General features: G+C 42.8%; 2 protein-coding genes and 1 pseudogene across 5 annotated transcripts in view; 1 reads left to right on the top strand and 2 right to left on the bottom strand.

The window, feature by feature from the left end:
* Window positions 1–2,369, top strand: part of ZNF18 (zinc finger protein 18) — a 45,788-nt gene extending 43,419 nt beyond the window's left edge. For 3 of the 4 annotated variants that reach the window (XM_055141703.1, XM_055141704.1, XM_055141702.1), the window contains exon 7: window positions 1,138–2,369. In XM_055141703.1, coding sequence (XP_054997678.1) covers window positions 1,138–1,922 — 785 coding nt within the window. In that variant the 3' untranslated portion in view covers window positions 1,923–2,369. The remainder of the gene's footprint in view (window positions 1–1,137) is intronic. The other variant, XM_055141706.1, reaches the window with a different exon arrangement.
* Window positions 2,370–2,852: 483 nt separating this feature from the next.
* The window catches only part of DNAH9 (dynein axonemal heavy chain 9), a 570,390-nt gene continuing 549,940 nt past the window's right edge, over window positions 2,853–23,302 (bottom strand). The window contains exons 68-69 of the mRNA XM_055143580.1: window positions 13,718–14,107; window positions 2,853–5,492 (exon numbers count right to left, since the gene is read on the bottom strand). Coding sequence (XP_054999555.1) covers window positions 5,265–5,492; window positions 13,718–14,107 — 618 coding nt within the window. The 3' untranslated portion in view covers window positions 2,853–5,264. The remainder of the gene's footprint in view (window positions 5,493–13,717; window positions 14,108–23,302) is intronic.
* On the bottom strand, window positions 17,339–18,077 carry LOC101543367 (high mobility group protein B1-like; annotated as a pseudogene).

Raw genomic sequence — 23,302 nt, 5'->3', positions numbered from 1 at the left:
TATTTTTCTTCCTCATTCACTGATGCCCTCTGTTTTTTTGAATTCATTATTTTTTTTATTAATTACCATGAGGGTACAGTTACAGATTTACATATTTTCGTGCTTGTTTCAGTCATACAATGCTCGAGTACCCATCCCTCCACCAGTGCCCGTTCTCCACTGATGACCCCAGCATCCTTTCTCCCCATCACACACACCCCCCTCCCATCCCACTCCACCCCACCTCTGTGGCAGGGCATTCCTTTTTGTTCTCTCTCTTCTTTGGGGTATTGTGGTTTGCAGTGGAGGTATTGGGTGGCCATCGTGTTCAATCTATAGTCTACTTTCAGCACTCCTCTCTCATCCCGAGCGGGTCCTCCAACCACACTTTAGTTGGTGCTCCCTTCTCTATCTGAACTGCCTTTTCCTCCAGCATGTGAGGTCGGCTTCCAAGCAAACCTCCTGGTCCTTATCTCTACTATTCTTGGGTGTTAGTCTCCCATTCTGTTGTTTTATATTTCACAGATGAGTGTAATTCTTCTATGTCTGTCTCTCTCTTTCTGACTCATTTCACTTAGCATGATACTTTCCATGTTGATCCTCTTATATGCAAAGCTCATGGCTTCATCCTTTCTGACAGCTGCATAGTATTCCATTGTGTAGATGTACCAAAGTTTCTTTAACCAGTCATCTGTTCTCAGGCACTCAGGTTTTTTCCACATTCTGGCTATTGTAAACAGTGCTGCGATGAACATACAAGTGCAGATGTCATTTCGACACTATTTTGCCTCTCTGAAATATATTCCCAGAAGTGGTATTGCTGGGTCAAATGGGAGCTCAATTTCTAATTTTTTGAGAAGCGTCCATATTGTTTTCCAAAAGGGCTGAACCAGTCGGCATTCCCATCAGCAGTGAAGGGAACTCTTTCAACCCACATTCATGCCCTTTCAACCCACATCCATGCCAACAGCTGTTGCTTTTGTTCTTTTGGATGTGTGCCAGTCTCTGTGGTGTGAGGTGGTATCTCATAGTTGTTTTGATGTGCATCACTGATACTCTTGATAAAAAGATTTAATTTTATGAAGATCCATTCTTTGACGTATAAATACGAAAATGGCATGCCATATTTTGAACTATTTTAAATATTCTTTTGTTCAGGAGATAGACAAGAGAATGACAAAGAGAACCTAAATTTGGAAAACTATGGGGACCAGGAGCTTCTGGAAGCTTCCAGTCAAGCCTTAGGAGAGGCACCTTCTCAGACTTCCTTTGGTGACCTCTTCAGAGAAGATGAATCAAGATGTTTTGGAGAAGAAAATCCTCCCCAAGATCAGGAAAGCCTTCAGGGCGAGGCATCAAGGGAACAGCTCTCTTGTCAGGAGCGGAACTCTGGGCGACAGCTGGGCCTGCATTTGCCTACTCCTCATCCAGATGACTTCTCCATGCTGTGGCTGGGGGAGAAGAGAGAGGCCTCCCCAAAAGGGCAGCTCAGAGCACCCATGGCCCAGAAACTCCCTACCTGTAGGGAGTGTGGAAAGACCTTTTACAGGAATTCTCAGCTGGTTTTTCACCAAAGAACTCACATTGGTGAGACATACTTTCAGTGCCCCACCTGCAAAAAATCTTTCCTGCGAAGTTCAGACTTTGTGAAACATCAGCGGATCCACACAGGAGAGAAGCCGTGTAAGTGCGATTACTGTGGGAAGGGGTTCAGCGACTTCTCGGGACTGCGCCATCATGAGAAAATCCACACGGGAGAGAAGCCCTATAAATGTCCCATCTGTGAGAAAAGTTTTATTCAGAGATCAAACTTTAATAGACATCAGAGGGTTCACACAGGAGAGAAACCTTATAAATGTTCTCGCTGTGGGAAAAGCTTCAGCTGGAGCTCGAGCCTGGATAAGCATCAGCGGTCCCATTTGGGAAAGAAGTCTTTTCCATAATCCAACTTCTCTGCCCATTTCCGATTAGTTGGTTCATTTAAAAGTACTTAGTTTCATCTGCAAAAATTGCATCTCTTAGAGAACTTTTTTTAATGGATGAGAGAAAATAATCTGGAGATATTTTGGCATCTGGGTTGGATTTCACACTGATTTAATTTCTTGCTTCTATCTATATCAGGACAAATAATAATCTTCATCTCTCAGCGTATTACTTCTGGACTCCTTGGAAAAAGCATCACACGTTGATGCCACATTAGCAACGCTACCTGGGAGGAGTTCAACTGCAGTTCCTTCTCATGAGAACGGCATTTCCTTTGGAAATGGGATACTAGAGACAAACTTCTGTTACTGAAGGGGAGTACGAGGGAATGTGTTTGTGTGTGATCTCTGACACCAAGGTGAACCAAGAGACTCTTGCTGAAAATAAACTTAGTTATTTTAGTTGTGTCTGAAGTGTCCTCTCTATGTTGACTTATCCAAAACCATTTTCTTTTTTGTTTGTTTTTTGGGCCACACTTAGTGGTGCTTAGGGCTCACTGCTGGTCTGCACTCAGGGATGACTCCTGGTAGGGCTTGGGAGATAATATGGGGTGCTTGGAATCACGCTGGGTTGGCCATATACAGAGCAAGTGCCCTGCCCAATGTACTTTAACTCTGACCCAAGAGAAACTTACCCTGTGTCTAGGATTGATGGCTTATCTATCGCTAGGACTTTCTCTCAGGTAAGTTTGTTCTGTCCTTTTCTCATTTACTTACCTACGTTAGGTTACCCTCTTTTTTTTTCTCTGTTCTTCTTTTGCTTTTTAGGTCACACCCGGCAATGCACAGGGGTTACTCCTGGCTCTGCACTCAGTAATTACCCCTGGCAGTGTTCAGGGGACCATATGGGATGCTGAGAATCGAACCCAAGTCGGCTGCGTGCAAGGCAAATGCCCTTCCTGCTGTGCTGTTGATCCAGTCCCAAGAATTCAGGGACATTCTTTTTTTTTCTTTTTGAGTCACACCGGGTGATGCACTGGGGTTACTTTTGGCTCATGAACTCAGGAATTACTCCTGGCAGTGCTCGGGGAACCATATGGGAAGCTGGGAATCGAACCTGGGTCAGCCGTGTGCAAAGCAAATACCCTACCCGCTGTGCTATCGCTCCAGCTCCTCCCTCTTTTTTCTTGAGGTCCCACTTTAGGCTGTTACTGTTGTCCAAGTGTTCTGTGCTTTAGAATCATACTGAGGGCTTGGAGAATGGCTCATATGGGAAAGGATAAGGCCCCCAGTTTGATCCCCAGCACCACATGGCCCCTGAGCACTGCCAGATCAGACTCTCATGGCTACCAAGACCACTCAGCCCTGAAACGGTGATGGGCATCACAGGGAGTAGCCTTTACTTCGGAAGCAGCCCCTGTAAAAAGTAGAATTATTTAAATCCTGGACATTGAAATATATACCTGGGAACACAAGGCTAGTGGGGGGAGAGCATGGAAGAAATGATGAGGTGGAGCAGAGGTAACACAAAGGTATCGGTGGAGGGTCTTGGGCACTTTGGTGGTGATAAGGTGATACTGCTGTTTTTATCAAAAATGACTGTCAGTTGACAACGTGGGGAAAGACGGAGGCGAGTTAACATCAGATCAGTGGTGACAAGACTAATGGAGGCTCGTGGGAACGTTGCTGGTGTGGTATGAAGTTGCTTTGTACACCAGTACTTAAACATCATATTCCTTAAGCTATAAGAACAATTCACAAAAAGATTGTAGGCCTTAGGAAGAAATTAATGCCATTGATTTACAGTACTGTCTAGAAGTTTATTAACACACCTATGCTTTTAACTTTGTCTTCAAATTTGAATCTTTCAGTATTTGTTTCTTGTCTAGTGAGATTTCCATATTGTCTCCTCTTCAGTTGCTTCTACAGTGCTGTTACTGTGTCGGGAAGAGTGATGCTACTGAGAAGGACAGTGCTGGAAACAGGCTAACATACAGGCAGTGGCAAACAGTATGAAGTATGGCAATGACTATAAGAGAACAGATAGAAATCCAATTTGAATATTTGGGTCCCAGGAGGGATCTGTTAAGTTTTTCAAAGCACAAAGATGAGAAGAGACCCTTTCTTTGCCGATGCAGGAAGCAGGAAAATCGTGAAGTAATTGGCATTAGGGCCTCTGTTCTGAAATGCAGATAGTTTTGTTTCGAAACAGAAGTTCTCCAAGTGTGCCCTCGAGCATTAGTGCTCTGTTAGACTCATGGTGGGTGCAGACTCGAGTAGCATCAGAGCTAGGGTCATGGAGGGCGCAGCCTGGGGTTACTCAGCAAGATTTCCGGGGGATTCTGAAGTGTGTTCAAATTAAAGAACCAGTGTTTTAAGTAGTAACTAATGCAAAGATAAGTTTCCCTAAGCATGTGAGGGAATGATGATTCAATATTGGGCTCTTGCAGGTTTTACTTATTAAACAAGCCCCCTGTAGAATCCTTTAAAACTCATCAAAACTTTGGAATTGGTGGAAAAACAAACCAAAAAACGATCCCTTTGGGCTTCCATCAAAAATTTTTCTACAGAGGAAAATACAGAAAACTTTGGGGTTGAACTTTCAGATCAGAGTTCCTCTTTGGGTCCCTCCTACATGATCTGAAGCATGGGTAGACATATAGGTTTTGTAGCTCACCATTATGTCCTCAGCAGATAGTAGACGTTAGTTTATTGGATAATTGAATTAATAAAGGATCATCAATCATAAAGATACTATTATATTTTATTCTCTTAGTGATCAGCAAATTATGGTCTGACATTTAATTTGTAAATAAATTCTTATTAGGCCACAGTTACATTTGTTTATGATTATTTATAATTAGAGCTTTACTGTTACAGGGCGAAGTAGTTGCAATGAAAACAATGCACACTTGCAAGCCTTTATCATTTACCACTTGATACTTTAAAGTAAAATTTTGCTAAAATCTGGTTGAGATTAATGCTTCCTAAATTGTATTCACTATGTAAATCACCTGGGAGCTTGTTTGCATGCAGACCCTGATTCCTAGGTGCTGCTTATATTTTTGTCCACTTAAAGCAAGAGCCTTGAGTGTAGTGGTGTGTAACATAGAGAACTTTAAGATCGGGGCTTAATTGTGGCCCATTTTTTTCTGTCTCTTCATAATTATTTATGATTTTGTAGCTCTCATAGCCTGAACCAGGCACAGTAGCAGAGGAAAATCGTTTTATTAAGAAAGTGTTTTGGATACTCAGTCTTGGCTCTTCAGAGTGGTGTGTGCGTTTTGAATTCCTATCTGTGACCCACTTGTTTCTCTATGCAGCCTCAGCTAGTGTTATTTTATCACTGAATTCTGCAGGTAGCTATATTTGGAGAAGCAAGGCAACTCCGGCTAAAACCCACTTAGATGGGTTCTCCTTAGTCTTCAGGTTGAAAGTCCATATATAGGTGGGTCCCCGTTGACAAGTCTTGTACACGGGGCAGGGGTAGACACTGCGGCGGTCTTGTTTGTCTGCAGGAATGGCCCTGATGTACATCACAGGCATTGGGGGCGTGAGATCCTTCAGCTTGGCCTCTGAGATGATCCCAGCCTGAGGGCAAGAGCATACAAACAAAGTTGGTTAAACCCTGCAGTCCAGCCGGCCTTGCTGCTGTAGAAATGTCAGCGGAATGAGCAACCAGGCTGTTGTATCTATTTGTAGAGCCTCTGAAGAACCTGTGATGTAATGCATTTGATAGATGCAAAGCTCTATTTTCAGCTACATCTCTCCTTGAATTAGAGTCTGCAAAGCATTTATCCTATCAGTAAAATTATCAAATCAGTATGTTGGACCTAAAATTTCGCTACTTTCTTCTTTTCATTTATTTTGTAAATATATTGCATGCAGCTATTTGCCAGGTGTCTTACTAGGTGTTGGTGTTTTAAAGGTACTGCCTCAAGTGTTAGGGAAGAAGACAGTTGGGATAAGGAAGGGACCACTATGACAAAGACAGTTGGAATTGATCACTCTGGGAATGAACTGCTTGCTGAAAAGAGGTAAAGAAACAAACATGGTAGCCTCTCAGTACCTGTATTGCAAATCATAATGCCCAATACCCCAAAGGGGGGAGCAGTTGGTGGAGGGGGGAGAGAAGGGGGGAGGGGGAGGGAGGGAGGGAGGGAGGGAGGAAAGGAGGGAAGGAGAAAGGGAGGGGTCCCTGCTCTAAAGGAGGCTGGGAGGAGGGTGGCAGGAGGGAAACTGGGGACGGTGGTGGGAAGGGTGGGCTGGTGGGGTGTCAGGACGCTGCATGGCTGAAACCCGACCATGCACAGCTTTGTAACTATCTCACGATGATTCCATTAAGGAAATAAATAAATGTAAGGCATGGTCTCTGCCAGCAAATGCTAGAATTTCACTTTCATTTTTGCCCTGCTCCATTTTGTAAGTAACATCCACCCTGGAGGATATTCTGAGCTTTACAGCAGAGGAGTTCTGTCTTCACCCGACTAATTTTGTTTGTGAGTCATACCCAGCAGTGCTCAGGGCCTAATCCTGGCTCTGTGCTCCAGGTTACTCTTGATGGCACTCCGCAGACCGTGACTAGTGGCAGGGGTTCTGGTGGGGTCGGCTACATGCCAGGCAAGCCCCGCGTCTGCACTGTATCTCCAACCTGGGACGTGACCGTTTCTGCTGTTCAGTGGGGGCTTCTCTTCCGGACAGGAGTGTGTTTTGATCAAATTTACCTGGAAAACAGTACTTACCACAATTCTGACTTGAAGCTTGAGAATGCACATAAGCACACTGATGATAATGCGATGTTCTAGCCATAAACAAAACTTTCATTTAGCCTCATGTTTTCTAAACTTTTGAGCACATTCTCTTCCCATCTGCCACTATCTTATGAAATGCTATTATAGAATAGTTCTGAGATGCTTAGCCCATTTCCTGAAGTTTTGGACATTTTTACATGAAAATAAACTTTAATCATGAATATTTACCATTAGTAGTGTTTAATTGACCTTTCCATTTATTGTAGTTGAATTCTTTATTTGCACGGTATCTTTTTCTATTTACTTTCAACCTTTTGTAAACTTTGAACCTAAAGTGTATCTGTTGTAGATAGCATATACTTGGATCATGGCTTCTTTAAAATTCATGTAGGCAAGTCTTTACCTTTAGGTACAGTGCTTACATTTAATATAATTAATGATAAACTAAGATTTACATTTTTCCTGACACACTTGGTGTTAAATGTATATTAATGTATCATTTAAAACTATTTTAGGTACCATGATTGCAGTATTGGTGATGGCAGGGTCTCATGCGAAAACACATTCGAACCCCAAACCCTCCACTAGAGTGTGAGCCTTGCCCCAACCCTGCCCCATCACCTTAACTCCTCCCCCTCCCCGCAGTGATGATGCTTCTTTCTAAAGACCAGTTCTCACTTCCTGTCACCTTGTCTCTGTTGTTCGTTTACTAGGTTATTTTATATACCACGTATGAGGGAGACAGTTCAGTACCTGTGCTTCTGTCTGACTTCACGCAGCAATGATACTCTCCTGATCATTCACATAGCAGATTGCCTGATGTCATCTTCATCTGAGAGCTGAGCAGTATTCCGTTGTGTATGTGTACCAGTTTACTTTTATAATATGCCATTCTTATTCCCATGTTACCTAACTGTATATTTCTCAAATCATTTTCTTAGTGGTTGCCCTGGTGATTATAACTAATATCTTTGTTGTTGTTGCGTTTGGGCCAAACAGCGATGCTCAGAGCTTATTCCTGGCTCTGCACTCAGGGATCACTCCTGGCAGGCTCAAGGGATCACCTGGTGTGCTGGGGATCAAACTTGGGTTAACCATGTTCAAGACAAGTGCCCTACCTGCTCCATTATTGCTCTAGCCCAAATTAGCAGCTATATATATATATATACATATATATGTATGTATATACGTATATATATATATGTATAAAATCTACTTCTGGGGACTAGAATGATCGTGGCTGGCCAGGAGTAAGCACTAAGCACGCGGGTGTGTGTCACTCTCCTTGCCATTAAAAGATATTTAAGAATATGCTTTCAATTTGCATTAACTTAATTTTTTAAAAAATATAAAATATTTCCTTGTATATTATTCATTTATACATTTATCTGAAATCTTTTATTATATAATGAATCTATATAATTTTGTGTATCAACACATTTTTTGTTATTTTGAGTAACACATTTATAATTAGTGCTGTACACAATTTAAATCAAAATTTAAAAAAATTTGAAACAAAAATACATTTATAACTATCTTTCTAAACATACATATATAGTTTGCTTTTTTGGTAATTTTTTTATATGAACTTGGGTACCATAAGAGTGGTTTGCTAGTGAGTTGTTTTTCTCTTGCTACTTTTAAGTTCCTGTGTTTCATTCCACACCCAGTGGTGCTCAGGCTTCCTCCTGGATCTGCACTCAGATCACGTTTGGCACAGCTCAGGTGCTGGGAGTTGGACCCTGGTTGGCCTCATGCCAGGCAACAACCCTACCTGCGTACTGTCACTCTGGCCCTATCTCTTGCTTCTTTCAAAAATCTCTTTTTGTTCTTAACTTTCAACAGCTTAATTATAACAGGTCTAAGTATGACTCAGATCTATTGAATTCCTTGGTTAAAGTTTCATCTCAAATGTACTCTGCACAGATGTTTTTTACAGTACTCTCTAATTTTAGATTTTTACCTAAAATAATCTTTACCTCTTTATTAATGTCTTTTAGTGAGATATTTTACTTTTTTTGACATATTTTACTTATTTTTGCTTTGTTCTTTGAATATACTTAAAATGGCCAATTTTAGTCTTTTTCTAAATATCCAACTTCTCCAGTTTCTGTTGGATTTTTTTTTCTTTTTGGGTCACATCCAGCGATGCACGGGGGTTACTCCTGGCTCACTCAGGAATTACTCCCTGGCAGTGCTCAGGTGACCATATGGGATGCTGGGAATCGAACCCGAGTCGGCCGCATGCAAGGCAAACGCCCTACCTGCTGTGCTATCACTCCAGCCCCACTGTTGGATTTTTGTCTTCTTAGCATGAGTCCTCTTGGTTTCTTTTCATTTCTCACATATTTTGCTTTAAATTGATAAATTAAAAATGATGTGGCAGCTCTGGTAATTAGAAAAATCAGAACTTTTTTGTTTGTTTAGTAACCTTGTGAACTTATTTTGTAAATCTTTGTCATGTGGCTACTGAAGTGGTCAGCAAATAATTTACTGAGGGGCTCGGTGTGTATGTCGGACAAGTCTCCAGTTCTCAGCCAGATGATTGAAAACTGCCTTAGCCTTTATTTTCTATCTGTGCAGGGCTCAAGGTCAGCTGCAGGTGGGAACTGAGGGTTTTCCTAGGCCCTTCTCTGTCTTCTCTGTTTCTGGACCACACCTAGTGGTCGAGGGCTGCTGATGCTTATGGAGTGGCCACTAGAGATGCCTGGGGGCTGGATGTGGTTTGATAACTTGGGCTCAGCCACATGCAAGGCAGCATCCTCACCCCTGTGCTCGCGCTCTGGCGCCTTCTTTGGTCTTTCTCTAAGATCTTTCTCATGAGTATAGCTCAGCCAGGGATGGCCATTCAGGGTTCTGGACCTTGAAGGTTTCAAAGTCTCTGTCTTCTAAACATCTTACCTTTCTTGACTTGTTTTCTGTCACACACTGGCCTTCCTAGGATTAGTTCCTGGCATCGTAGTGGCCCTGGCCCCTGAACACAGAGCCAGGAAGAAGACGAGCACAACTAGGTGTGGCCAGAAAACAAGCAAAAATTCAGCATCTCGGGGCTGGAGAGATAGCACAGTGGGGAGGGCATTTGCCTTGCACGCGGCCAACCCGGGTTCAAATCCCAGCATCCCATATGGTCCCCTGAGCACGGCCAGGGGTAATTCCTGAGTGCAGAGCCAGGAGTAACCCCTGTGCATCGCCAGGTGTGACCCAAAAAGCCAAAAAAAAAAATTCAGCATCTCATCTCAAACTTATTCTTTTAAAAAACTTTTAATTAACATTTTATTTATTATAGTATCAACTGTCAAGTAAACTAGAACATTATTTTAGCAAAAGCTTCTGGGGTAAAGAACATTGTTACAGGGGAGTTCCAGTTTAGGCCCAGTAAGAACATAAGTGTTCGGGGTCTTCGAGGGGACCACTAGGCAGGGAAATAATGACAATTTATTTGAAATGGTACTTCAAAACTACGAAATCCCTACTGTTCCCTCTTGGAGCTGCTAGTGGCTTAATTTTTAAAAATTATTAGTTTTATTGTAGTTAATTTTAATTTTAAAAATTATTTTATTATAGTTTATTTTAATTTTAAAAATTATTAGTTTTATTGTAGTTTACAGTATTTGAATTATGTACTTGGTTGTAATATTTGAAGTTTTAGTTTTGGCATATAAAGTTATTGCATTAGTACCAAACTCATCACTGACTCTCCACCACTGTCTTTTAAAAAAAAATTGGGGGCCAGAGTGATAAATCTAGCCTTGCATGTGGCTGACTGGGACTTGGTCCCCAGCACCCCAGAGTGTCCCTCAGCGCCTCCAGGAATGATCCTGAACACAGAGATAGGAGTGATCTGTGAGCACCACCAAGTGTGGCCCCAAAACAAAAGAATTACTCTAGGTCATATGTTTACAATAGTGTTGACATTTGTGATTTTGGTATAGAGAGTTGCCCCACCTTTTCACTACCAGTTTCCAAGGCCCTCCACCGATGCCCGAGTAGTACTATAGGCAACTTCCCCACTCCCTCTACACATATTCTCAATTCTGTAATCCAGTACCTAGGGTTTTTTTTTTTAATCAATATTGTCTATACCCTTTTGTTTTGTTTCTCTGCATGCCACAAATGAGTGAAAATTTCTAGTCCCTGTCCTCTCTCTGCCTTGCTTTACTCAGCATGATATACTTCAGTTCTGTCTAAGTTGCCTTTTTTTTCATGTGATCGCTTAGTATTCTATTTTGTCCGTATACCACAACTTCTTTTCCAGTCATCTGTCTTTGGATATTTGGGTTCTTTCCATATTCTGATTATTGTACTAAATGATGCAATGAACAAAGTTTGTATAATCTTTTCAAAGTTTTGTTTTTTCATTTTGGGGATAGATGCCAAGAAATTGAACTGTAAAGCTTAGCAACAAGGAAACCAATAGCCCCAACAAGAAGTGGTGAGAGTTGGGAACAGAGAGATAGTACAGATGGTAGGGCAGTTGCCTTGTTTACAGAAATTACTCTGCTGTAAGGGGAGAGATCGAACTAGCTAAGGAAAAGGGAAAAGAAGGAATGATGTTGGGGAAAAGGGAGACATAACAACACTGTGAATAGGGAGGAAGTATTGACACTGCAAGGGGAAGAGATCTAACTGTGTAGAAGAAAATATTGACACTGTAAAGGAGGAGAGATCTTAACTATGCTGGGGAAGAAATAGCTATGTGTAAGAAAGAAGGAGGGAAATGAAGCTGTTAGGATGAGGCTGAGGCTGAAATAAACGGCCCCTGATTGCCAGCCACCTGGGGCCCAGCTCCTCTTTCCCCGTTGTTCATCAATCCATTGCCACCCCGGCCAGGGGAATAGTACTCGGCCACTGAATGCTCGAGTCTCGCTAGCCCATGCTTTTTGAAACTCAAACCTTGCACATGGTTGACCTGAGTCCAATCCCTGGCATCCCATATGGTCCCCTGGACACTGCCAACTGTAATTCTTGAGTGCGGAGCCAGGAGTCCTGAGCATCTCTGGGTGCGGCACACACACACACACACACACACACACACACACAATAACAAAAGGTATGGGGAGCAGAGATGAACAGACTTTACTGTGAAGAGGACCTGTGATGGCCAATAAGCCAATATGAAAAAGAAACTTATCAGAAAATGCAAATCAAAAGAACAATGAGGTGTCAATTCATACCAGTGAGAATGGCATCTGTACATATATATATATATGTGTGTGTCACTGTCACTGTCATCCCGTTGCTCATCGATTTGTTCCAGCGGGCACCAGTAACATCTCTCATTGAGAGACTTATTGTTACTGTTTTTGGCATATCCAATACGCACGGGTAGCTTGCCAGGCTCTGCCGCGTGGGCTCAATACTCTGGATAGCTTGCCGGGCTCTCTGAGAGGGGTGGAGGAATCGAACTCGGGTCGGCTGCGTGAAAGGCGAACGCCCAACCACTGTGCTATCGCTTATGGAATCACTGTGAGATAGATCTTTACAAAACTGTTCATAATTTGGCTTCAGTTATACACTATTCCAACACTCATCCCTCCACCAGTGTACATTTTCTGGCACTAGTGTCCCCAGTGTCCCTCCCATCACACTCTCCCCCCCCCCCCCGCCGCCTGCTTCTGTGGCAGTCATTTTTTTCTCTCTCATTCACTTTCTCTCTCTCTCTCTCTCTCTCTCTCTCTCTTTTTTCTTTGGGGCATTGTAGTTTGCAGTACAGATACTGAAAGGTGTTGGGGACTGCTCAGGACCCTGAACAAAAGAGGACCCCGAAACCTTTACCCTGGACAAACCGGAAAATTCCATTACCAGCTTTGCATAACCTGAGGCACAGGTGCCCTTATGACAAAGGAAATAGCTAAACTCAAGAAGTAAAAGTAGCCCAGGGCAGTTAACTCTAAGAGACCCCAAAAAGCCCGTAAAGTAGAATGCCTTCCTCTACACTAAAAGCCTTGTGCATTCCTCCTGCCAGATGCTCCTGCCAGATAAACCCTTGCCTTCCTCTCCCCACTGTTTCTCAACCTACTCTTGGAGAATGTTGTAAGCCCACCTAATACACCCCGAACCTTTCCTTATTTGGTCTGAGAAGACACTTCCCTGATGATTGACAATTTATGTACCAACCCCCTGCTAAGAAAAGTATAAAACCAGCATGGCTGTTAATAAAGTTGCCCTTGATCGGCATGTGTCGTCTTGGGCCCCCTGTTTACTAACCTCACTAATCTTATTTCAGATCGGGACCGCTTACAGAATCCACCCAATTAGGAGCGCTTTCCACTGTTGTTTCTCTGCGGGCCGGAGAGATTTCTGGGGGAACGCGCAGAAAGGTTATCTGGCATATCCCTTTACCTACTTTTAACACTCAGTACTTGTCCAGTGTGATTATTTTCAGCTATTATTATCATCTTAGTCCGTTCTCTATCTTACCTACCCTATATTCCTCCACACACATGTGTGGTTGATTCCAACCTTTGACCAATCCTCCTAGATCCTGTTTTCCCTGGCTGTGGATATGTCTTCTAATATATATATATGTGTATATATATATATATATTCATATACCACAAGTGAATTCAGTCATTCTATATCTGTCCCTTTATTTCTGACTCATTTTACTGAGCATGACACTCTCCAAGTCCATCCAGTTTTAGGCACATTTCATGACTTAATTTTTCCTAACAGCTGAGTAGTATTCCATTGTGTAGATGTGCCATAGTTTTCTCAAGCACTCAAGGTTGTTTTCAGATTCTGGCGATGGTGAATAGTGCTGCAATGGATATAGGAGTGCAGATGGTGTTTCTGCTGTGTCCTTTTGGGCCCCCAGGGTATATTCTCAGAAATGGTATTGCTGGGTCAAATTGAGGAATGACCATTTTGTTTCCCAAAGAGGCTAGACCAGTCGGCATTCCCACCAACAGTGAAGGAGAGTCCCTTTCTCCCCTCATCTGTGCCAGCACTGGTTCTTACTCTTGGATTCTCTTTCTCTCTCTGTCTCTCTCTGTCTCTCTGTCTCTGTCTCTGTCTCTCTCTCGTATTTGATCATCCCCACAGGATGTCATCCCGGGACTTTACCTGTGTATCCCAACGAGCACCTTCCATAAAGAGACCATGGACATAAGCACCTTCCCGAGGAGGGCTTCTGAAATCTTCTTTGTTCTTCTTTGTCACATCACATTGCAGGGTCATCTGGTCTAGTGGCCACTCATTCCTGCGAGCCATGGACTGCATGATGGCAGTCAGAAAGGACTGAGGGTTGAAGAAGCCAGTCAGCCAGACGGTAGAGGGCATGGCAAAGTCTCCTGTCCAAGTCTCCAATTCCTTGATTCTGTTGAGGAGGTCCAAAAACCATGTGGCCAGAGCTGCTGTGGAAGGGTAAGCGCGCCTGGCCCAGGAGCTCGGCACCGTGTCCAGGAACAGGGCGTTCTGTAAGTTCTCCATGTCACTGGTCATGGTCAGCTCTCCCTGCAGACAAAGAAAGGAAAATGAGAGAACAGGACCCTGGAACAATGGATCATGAGTATTTCTGGCTCATGTCATTCAGGAAGGCAGGAGATGACTCAAGAATAGAGACGCAGTGACTGTCCCTGTCCAGCAGCTGACTTCGAGGTCTGTCCCACACACGATGGCCGCTTAAAACTCTTCCTGCTCCACTGATACCAGGTCTAGACCTAGGAATTAGCAGTATTTTGGTTGTACTATGGTTCTCAAATGCCTGCTGTTTTCCAAATAATCCAACCATAGCCTGACGCTTGAGCACCACAGTTCCTAACCAGATTTTGCAGTATCTCTTCAGATTTGCAGAAACAGAGGAAGGGAAAATAAATAAATTATTTGTCCTCCTCCTTCTCTTCCTCTCCTCCTCTTATTCTGCTTTTGCTCAGGGATCACTCCTGGTGTACCTTGGGGGGACGTATGGAGTGGCAAGGATTGGGCCCAGGTAGGAAAGTCATTTTCATTTTTTAATTTATTATTTTGTGGTACAGGTTTTTATTATTTTAAAATTTTGATTTTTAATTAAAGTTATTAAATTTTTAAATTCCAGTATCATACCAGTCACCCTCCCTTTCCCAAAGACCCCAGGACCCTCCCTCTAAAGCCCCCAACCTCAATTCAATTGTGTGAATCAGCTCTCACAATATGCTGCATTTGGATGACCTCTGTTGCTACCTTGATATGTATCTTTAAGTCCCATATGTGAAGAGATTGTTCTGTATCTATCCCTGATAGACCTCACTCAACATAATGTTCTCTGGTTATATCCATGTTGCTGCAAATGCACATTTGTTCCTTCTTAAGCTGCATAGTATTTGGTTGTGGTATAGATCCCACTATTTCTTTTCTTTTTTTTTTGGTGAACTTCTAGATTTTTTAAAATTAATTAATTTTTTTTAATTAATGAGTCACCGTGAGGGTACAGTTATAAATTTATCCATTTTCATGCTTGTGTTTCCCTCATATAATGTTCGAGAGCCTATCCCTCAACCAGTGTCCATTCTCCACCACCAATGAACCCAGTATCCCTCCCACCCTCCAATCCCGTCCCCCCCCCACCCCGCCTCTGTGGCAGGGTATTCCATTTTGTTCTCTCTCTCTCTCTCCTTTTGGGTGTTGTGGTTTGCAATAGGGATATTGAGTGGACATCGTGTTCAGTCTCTAGTCTACTTTCAGCACACATCTCCCTTCCTGCGTGCGATCTCCAACCACATTTCACTTGGTGTTCCCTTCTCTATCTGGGCTGCCTTTCCTCCAGCATGTGAGGCCAGCTTCCAAGCCATGGAGCCAACCTCCTGGTATTATATACTGCTATTCTTGGGTGTTAGTCTCCTACTCTGTTATTTTATATTCCACAGATGAGTGCAATCTTTCTATGTCTGTCCCTCTCTTTCTGACTCATTTCACTTAGCATGATACTTTCCATGTTGATCCACTTATATGCAAAGTTCATGACTTCATCTTTTCTAACAGCTGCATAGTATTCCATTGTATAGATGTACCAAAGTTTCCTTAACCAGTCATCTGTTCTAGGATCCCGCTATTTCTTAATCCATTCACCTTAATTTGGGCATTTGGGTTGCTGCCACATCTTGGTGAAGTATGGCAATGACCATAATTGTGCATATATCCTTTTAAATTAATAATTTTTTTTGAGATAGATGTCAAGAAGTGGTATTGCTGGGTCATATCCATTTTTGTACATAGATACCAACCACATTTCCACCAACAGTGAGTGAGGATTCCTTTCTCATCAAGACCCCGCCCAGGCTATTTCCAGACTTTGGGATCTGTGCCCTTTCCACTGGTGTGAGATGGCATTTCATTGCTCTTTAGTTTGCATTTCCCTAGTCTTGAATGATGATGGCACATTTACATCTGCCCCCTGGCCATCCGGGTGTCTTCTTTGGGGAAGTGTGGATGGCGTTGTTCGAGTTTTGACGAAGCACTGGTAAATTATTTTTTCTGGAAAATTGTTTATACTTTATTTACTAAATTTTTGATTGAATCATTGTGAACTACAAAGTTATTCATCATTTAGTTTGAGTGAACAATGTTTCAACAGCAGTTCCTTCACCGGCATTCACGTCCCTCCACGGGGTCCCTGGTTGGCCTCGCCCCCACCCTGCCTGCCACTATGGCAGGCACTTTTTCCTTTTTCCCCTTTAGCCCCTATGGTTTACAGTACTGTTACACGTGAACATATTTGTAGCATGTTAGGGTTTCATACATCTCACTTTATGTCCTTTCAGCACCCAGTCCTGTTCCAGAGTGAGCACGTCCCTGTATTGTGGTAGTGGTCCTTCGCCTGGCCCACTCCTCTCTCCCCTGGAAACTTCCTCCTAAGAACCAGTTCTCCTGCTCTTTGTCTCCACTGCCTTTGGGTGTTAGTTATTTTCCTGTTATGTTCCTTTATATTCTGCAGATGAGTGAGGCCATTCTCTGTCTGTCCCTCTCCCTCTGACTCAGCTCCAGATCCACCCAGGTATCAGCAAAGTGCATGACTTCATATTTAAATTGAGTATTATTTCATTGTGTTTTGTGTTTATGTATCATAGCTTATTTATCCAGTCATCTTTTCCTGGGACTTGTGTGTTTGCAGATTTTAGCTATTGTGAAAGTGTTACAGTGAACGTAGACATGCAGGTGGTTTCCTTGCGGTTTGTTTTGGCGCCCTTGGTGTATATTCCAAGGAGGAGAGTTGCTGGGTCATATGGAAGCTCATTCCTAGATTTTTTTTTTTAATAAAAAAATGGTATTTACTTAGAAGCATTCAGAATGTCAACAAAACAGCTGCAACTTTTTTCTTTTTCTTCTGCAATTACAGAGTGGTATTCAGTTAACAGAACAACAATTATTTCATATAAGCGTATCAGAGACAACTGAAGATGAAAAAAAAACTACCATCCCCATATATAACTAATTTGTGCTGTGCACCAACAGAAACCTGCTTTAAATTTCCATGCCAATTTACAACCCCCATACTGTACCAGGCAAGGTTAGTGGCTATTGAAAATACCACCGGGACAGGGCTATCTAAAGACACATTCGGTAGTGTGTTAACTATACAAAAAAAGACACTGTACAATAAAAACAAATCTTACACAGCCTACATTTCAATTTTTTTCTTTAAAAGGAGTGAGTTGTGTACAGGGGGGTTAAATGCTTTATAAACAAGAAAAAAACTGCGCTAGAACTGACTTATTCATCATCATCTTCTTCATCCTCCTCTTCTTCATCCTCCTCTTCTTCCTCATCCTCTTCATCTTCTTCATCTTTCTCCTCTTCCTTCTTTTTCTTGCTCTTTTCAGCTTTAACAACTCCCTTCTTGGCCACATCAGGCTTTCCTTTAGCTCGGTTTGCAGCAATATCTTTTTCGTATTTCTCCTTCAGCTTGGCAGCCTCCTTTTCATAAAGCTGCTTATCACCTGCAGCAGTGTTGTTCCACACCTCTCCCAGTTTCTTTGCAGCATCACCAGTAGACAGGCCAGGATGCTTTCCTTTGATTTTTGGGCGATACTCAGAACAAAACACCTCTTGGGTGCATTGGGATTCTTGAGCTTCTTTTTTGTTCCCCTTTAGGAGGGATATAAGTTTTCATTTCTTTTTCATAACGGGCCTTGTCAGCCTTTGCCATGTCTTCAAATTTCCTTTCTCTTTAGCAGACAGTCTTCCACCTCTCTGAACACTTCTTAGCAAACTCAGAAGTATCTGGGTGCGGCTTCTTGTGCTCCTCCCGGCAAGTTTGCACAAAGAATGCGTATGATGACATTTTGCCTCTCAGCTTCTTAGGATCTCCTTTGCCCATGTTTAATTATTTTCCTCAGCGAGGCACAGAGTCGCCCAGTGCCCATTCGGCTCTCAGTTGCCCCGGCGCTGTTGCTGTGGAGCTCAATGTACTGCAGTGGCTGTGAGAGCGGGAGCCAGACGCAGCCTCCTCACTCTCTCCACTCTGTAACATCTCATTCCTAGATTTTTGAAGCTCAGTTCAGAGTTTTTCGAGGAATGTTCACATTGTCTTCAGAAGGGCTGGGCCAGTCGACATTTCTACCAGCTGTGAATGAGGGACCTTTATCTCCTGCTTCCAGCATAATACTGATATTGCTGTTCTTTTTGATGAGTGCCAGTCTCTGTGATGTAGGGTGCTATCTCATTACTGTTTTGATTTGCATTTCCCTGATGGTTAGTGATGCAGAGAATGTTTTCTATACATCTTTTGGCTATTTATATTTCTTTTTTGAGGAAATTTTTGTTCATCTTCTCTCCCATTTTTTGATGGAGTTGGATTTTTTTGTGAAGTAAGACCAGCACCAGTAAATTTTAGCAAGAAAAAATAAACCCATCAAAAAATGAGGAGAGGAGATGAATAAACTTTTTCAAAGAAGATATACAGATTGTCAAGAAGGTATATAAAAAAATGCTCTGCACCACTAATCATCAGGGAAATCTCTTATTTTTATATTATTGTGGACATATGTTTTGTTTCTACTGGTTATAAAGCCCACAGTGAATTTTATTATTATTGTATAAAGTCATCTTTTGGGAGGTATACACTCAGCTGTGCTTAGGGATTAATCCTGGCTCCTTATTATCCCTCTTGTCCTGACTAATACAACTCAGTATGATATTGCCAGATCCATCTACACAGCAGAAAATTGCATAATTTTGGGCCCTTGACGGAGTGCAACAGACTGTTGTGTGGAACTCTCTATTCTGTTAGTGGGTATAGTTTGTACACAGATAACCTACACCTAGTCACCTCCGCTGGCTGCATTCAGCACTTACTCTGTGCTTCCTGCCTTGTTACATATAGGGACCATTTCTGAAAACATTGAAGTTTATAGCTTTTAAAATTTTGTTGCAAAAAGTAATGCTGTATTTATGATGAAATGATATGCAGTGCTTAGATTCTCAAACTTACTTGGCATACTGCTTTCAGAAAAAAAAATTGGTGTCCACTTGGAAATCACCTTCTTCAAGAAAACAGAAAGGAGCCCCCCGCCCCAGCCCCAGTGGTCCCTAGCAGTGCTCTGGCAGGCACTCCTCCCCGCAGGGACGGAGGCAGTGCCTGCTTTCATAAGCACTGATTTAGGGCCGAGAGGACGTCTTACAAGATTATAAATGGTGGATGTTTGATACCAAGAACGAGCTCTGATATGAGCTAGGAACTTTGGGTGATATGTCCAAATAGTTTCATTAGCCGTAAAGGATGTCTCCCCTCTGCTGGGGAATGTTGATTATGGGAAGGCTGTGAACAAGAGGACAGGGAACATATTGAAAATCTCTACACTTTCCTCTTAATTTGCTGTGAAACTAACGCTGCTCTCAATAAAATCTTAAAATAAAAATATACATGAATACTTAATTTTTAACACCCTTCAAAAATATGCAATCATTTTGATAACACCGTAACATAAAATGTGCAGCCTGGCTTAAAACACTCACACATCTGCTTTAACACGATTATAATTTATTCTGACAATGATTTTGCATTTATTAATTGAATATGAAAGTGTGGAACCTTAAGGAATGCATTTAAATTTTTGTCAGTTTGAGAGTGAAATAGGAACAATCTGTGAAAGAAGAAATTATTTACTTTGTTAGTTACATTCTAAATCTGAATCAAGGTGAATTCCCATGACTTATTTCCAAGAGATGGTGTGGGGGGCTGAGATAAATAAGAGCGAAACCTGCTTCAATTCTCTTTGGTTTAAAATGTATCCCTTTCTAAAAGGAAGAGTGTGTTTATAGACTTTTGGATGACATTTCCTGAAAGGCATTTAGAAAAAGTTAATTCCCTAAGATGATAGTTTTTCATGTTGGTGGGAGCTGGCGTGGGCAAAACAGAGGTTTCTGTCGGCCAAAGTGGCCCTTTCTCAGTGACTTGGGCTACCCTGTGGTAGAGAAAGCTTATGTTTGTAAAGCCAAGTTTCTTAACTGCTCCAGCCTACATTGCCTATAATACCTATTAATATATTTTTAAAATTTTTTATTAGTGAAGCACCGTGAGGTACAGTTACAGACTGACAAACTTTTGTGCTTGTGTTTCAGTCATACAATGGTCGAGTGCCCATCCCTCCACCAGTGCCCATTTTCTACCACCAATGGTCCCAGCATCCCTCCCACCCTCCCCTCCACTCTCCCCCCACTCTGTGGCAGGGCATTTTCTTTTGCTCTCTTTCTCCTTTTGGGTGTTGTGGTTTGCAATAGAGGTATTGAGTGGCCATCATGTTCGGTCTATAGTCTACTTTCAGCATGCATCTCCCAACCCGAGTGGGCCCTCCTACCACCCTTTACTTGGTGGTCCCTTCTCTATCCGCGCTGCCTTTTAATATTTGTACTTATTTACTCACAGGTGGTGAACAAATGGAAGCCTAAAAAAGAAAACTGAGTCCCTCTCTTAAGAAAATGGTGGGTTTCAGTGCTCTGTGATAGAATTTGCTCCATGCAAGCCTCACAGGGGGCCTGGGAGCAGTGAAGGCTGAGGTTGCCTCGGCATTAACATGAGGATCTGTGTGGCTGTGGCTCTATTTACCTGTATTAATAAATAGCTTCATAATATTTATTTGATCTAGTATAGTGCAAAGCACCTATTTTGCCTGCAGGCATTCATTTCATCAAATAGTGAGTTGTTGGAAGCTCAGACGTACTGTACAGATTCCAGCCAGACCTTAGGCTTCCATCTTGCAGGCGTTCCGGATTGCCATCACACGAAGGCAGCAGTGGCTCTGAGGCCCCGGTGCCCTGGCCAAGAAATGTAGCCAGAATTCCCTCCAGAGAATCAACAGCAAAGAGGTGGTTTCTCCTCCAAGAATTGCAGGCTGCACTCTTCCTCCCCTCCCTTCCGTCCCCTCCCCTTGCCTCCCCTCTCCTCCCTGCCTTTTCCCTTTCCTTCCTTCCTTTTCCTTTTCCTTTCCTTTTCGTGTCAGTAAACCCTGAATGCTTTTCCAATAGCATTAGATTCAAAGCTTGAAGTAGAGTAGGTCTTCACTGCTCTCAGTGGGGCCCTCAGCTCTGGCGAACACTCGGTCTCCTGGGAGCCCATCTCTGCTGTCTTTTCCCCTATTCTCCTTTCTGTCAACTCAGCTTGATGTTTTCCATAACTATAATACTTACCCTTCTCTGAAGTCAGCTGCTACACTATGCACCTATATTTTTCCATGAATATTTTTGCCCAGTTCTCTCCTACCTCCTTACCTTGTTTGCTTTATAAATTTGATTTGTGCTCCAGGATTACCTGTTTGCTCCTCAAAAATTTGCCTGTCCAGAATCCTACCCCTGGAAGTTTGTGGGTCTGGAATATGGAAGGTGGGAATATGTATTGTGATCACACCCCAACAGAGTCATATGGCCAGTTTAGTCTTGAGACCTGTTTTTTGGGGGGCAGGTGGGCTGTTTATTTTTAGGGGATGTCAGTTTTCTAAGCAGTAACCGGGTTGTTTCCAGAACATTTGTACATTTCCTACTCTCCCAGGCGTGTGGGGTCCCTATGGTCCATGTGCTCACAGCCTTGGGTATCGCCCGTCTTTCCCATTCCTGTGCTGTCAGCCAGCTTCATGTGCATGAGACCCGGGTTTTGTGTGTGATTTTGAATTTTTTGGCAGGTTAGCATCTCTGTGGAGCTCAGTTGTGAGGTGGTAGAGTTTGTCATGGCATTGATTGTTAGGGTGTGAGTGTGGCTGCTGGAACTTTAGTAGGGCAGGAACTTGGCCTTCCTGCTTCCTGAGAACACCCTGGAGGTCTCAACTGGGTCCAGATATTCAAGAAATTTTTATGGCTATTTGATCTCTTTTGAGATTTATTTGATCTCTGGAACCAGGTCGGTAAATGAGCTTCCATGGTGAGGACGCCAGGGCTTCTGGGTGTACGGGAGGTGGGGGACGTTGGCTCGAGAAGGCCCGGAGATTCTAGCCCCAAGGACCCTCCTTGTGCCTGAAATCTTCGGCAGGTCAGCATCTCTGTGGAGCTCAGTTGTGAGGTGGTGGTGTCCAGCTGAGGCGTGGCGGTGGTTGTTGGGGTGTGAGTGTAGCTCTTGAGGGTTTGGTAGGGCCATCCCTCTCCTGAGATTTCCCTGAGGTCTCAAGCCAGACCTGTTTTTCACTAAAGCATTTTAAAACTGAGATTTCCCTGTATGTCTTTCAGCTCATTGAGGGACTACAGAAAATGACTGTATACATATAGAAACTATATACATATAGAAAATGACCATATCTCCCACGGGACGTCAGAAAACTGTGGCTGCCCACCTACAAGGTGGTCAGACTTCGTCAAAACCCTGAATGAGCGGTTTGAGGCTCTTTCTGTTCCTGGAGTGAGCAGATACATTGGGCTACACTAGCATGTGACAGGGACGAATGAAGATGTTACTGGCGCCCACTCAAGCAAATCAAAGATCAACGGGATGACAAGTGATAAAAGTGATGATGTTGCGTTATAACATTATATAAATTTTGGTTGTGTCTCCACCCTTTTAAGAAAGTTCGCCTTCAGTGGTATTCATCTGAGTGGATTCTATTCTGGACAAAGCAGGTTCATTCATAGAGGGGACTGAGGGCCCCTGCATGGTTGCTCTGGATCTCTGGAAGGTTCTCCTTTGTTCTACATGTCCAAATCCTACTCTTCCTTTAAATTTCTTTTGATGTCATTTCCTTTCCAGGGCCTTATGATCCCACATACTAATTTCTTTCCATCTCCTCCTTGGCACTTAACTGTCCTTTATCCACCTAGCAAAATCCTACATTCCAGTACCTTCCAGGCCTTCTGATCCCACATACTTGTTTCTTCCTTTCTTCTCCCATCTCTCTTCATGTGGCATTTAATTCATTCCAAATGGTACTATAATTTGTTTGTGTGCTTTTTTTTTTTTGTCATCACAAGACTAATTTGGGGCTGGAGAAAGGGGATAGAAGGTAAGGCTCTTGCCTTGAATTCAGCTGAACCAAGTTTGATTCTTGGCACAATATGTGGTCCCCTTGACCACTGTCGGGAGTGGCCCCTGAACACAGAGCCAGTACTGCCAGGTATGGCCTTAAACAAGCAAGACTGTTATTCTGGACAGGAACTCTCCCTTTTTTCGTTTCCTTTGTATCTTTCAGCATGGAATTCTGAGATTTGTTCAGAGAGCTACCTCCCAAGATTGTTTGAGACTAGAAAATAAGATAAACT

This window comes from Sorex araneus, chromosome 6 (genome assembly GCF_027595985.1).
Source record: "Sorex araneus isolate mSorAra2 chromosome 6, mSorAra2.pri, whole genome shotgun sequence".
Classification (NCBI taxonomy): Eukaryota; Metazoa; Chordata; class Mammalia; order Eulipotyphla; family Soricidae; genus Sorex; species Sorex araneus.
This window is presented reverse-complemented; position numbering and strand designations above follow the sequence as displayed.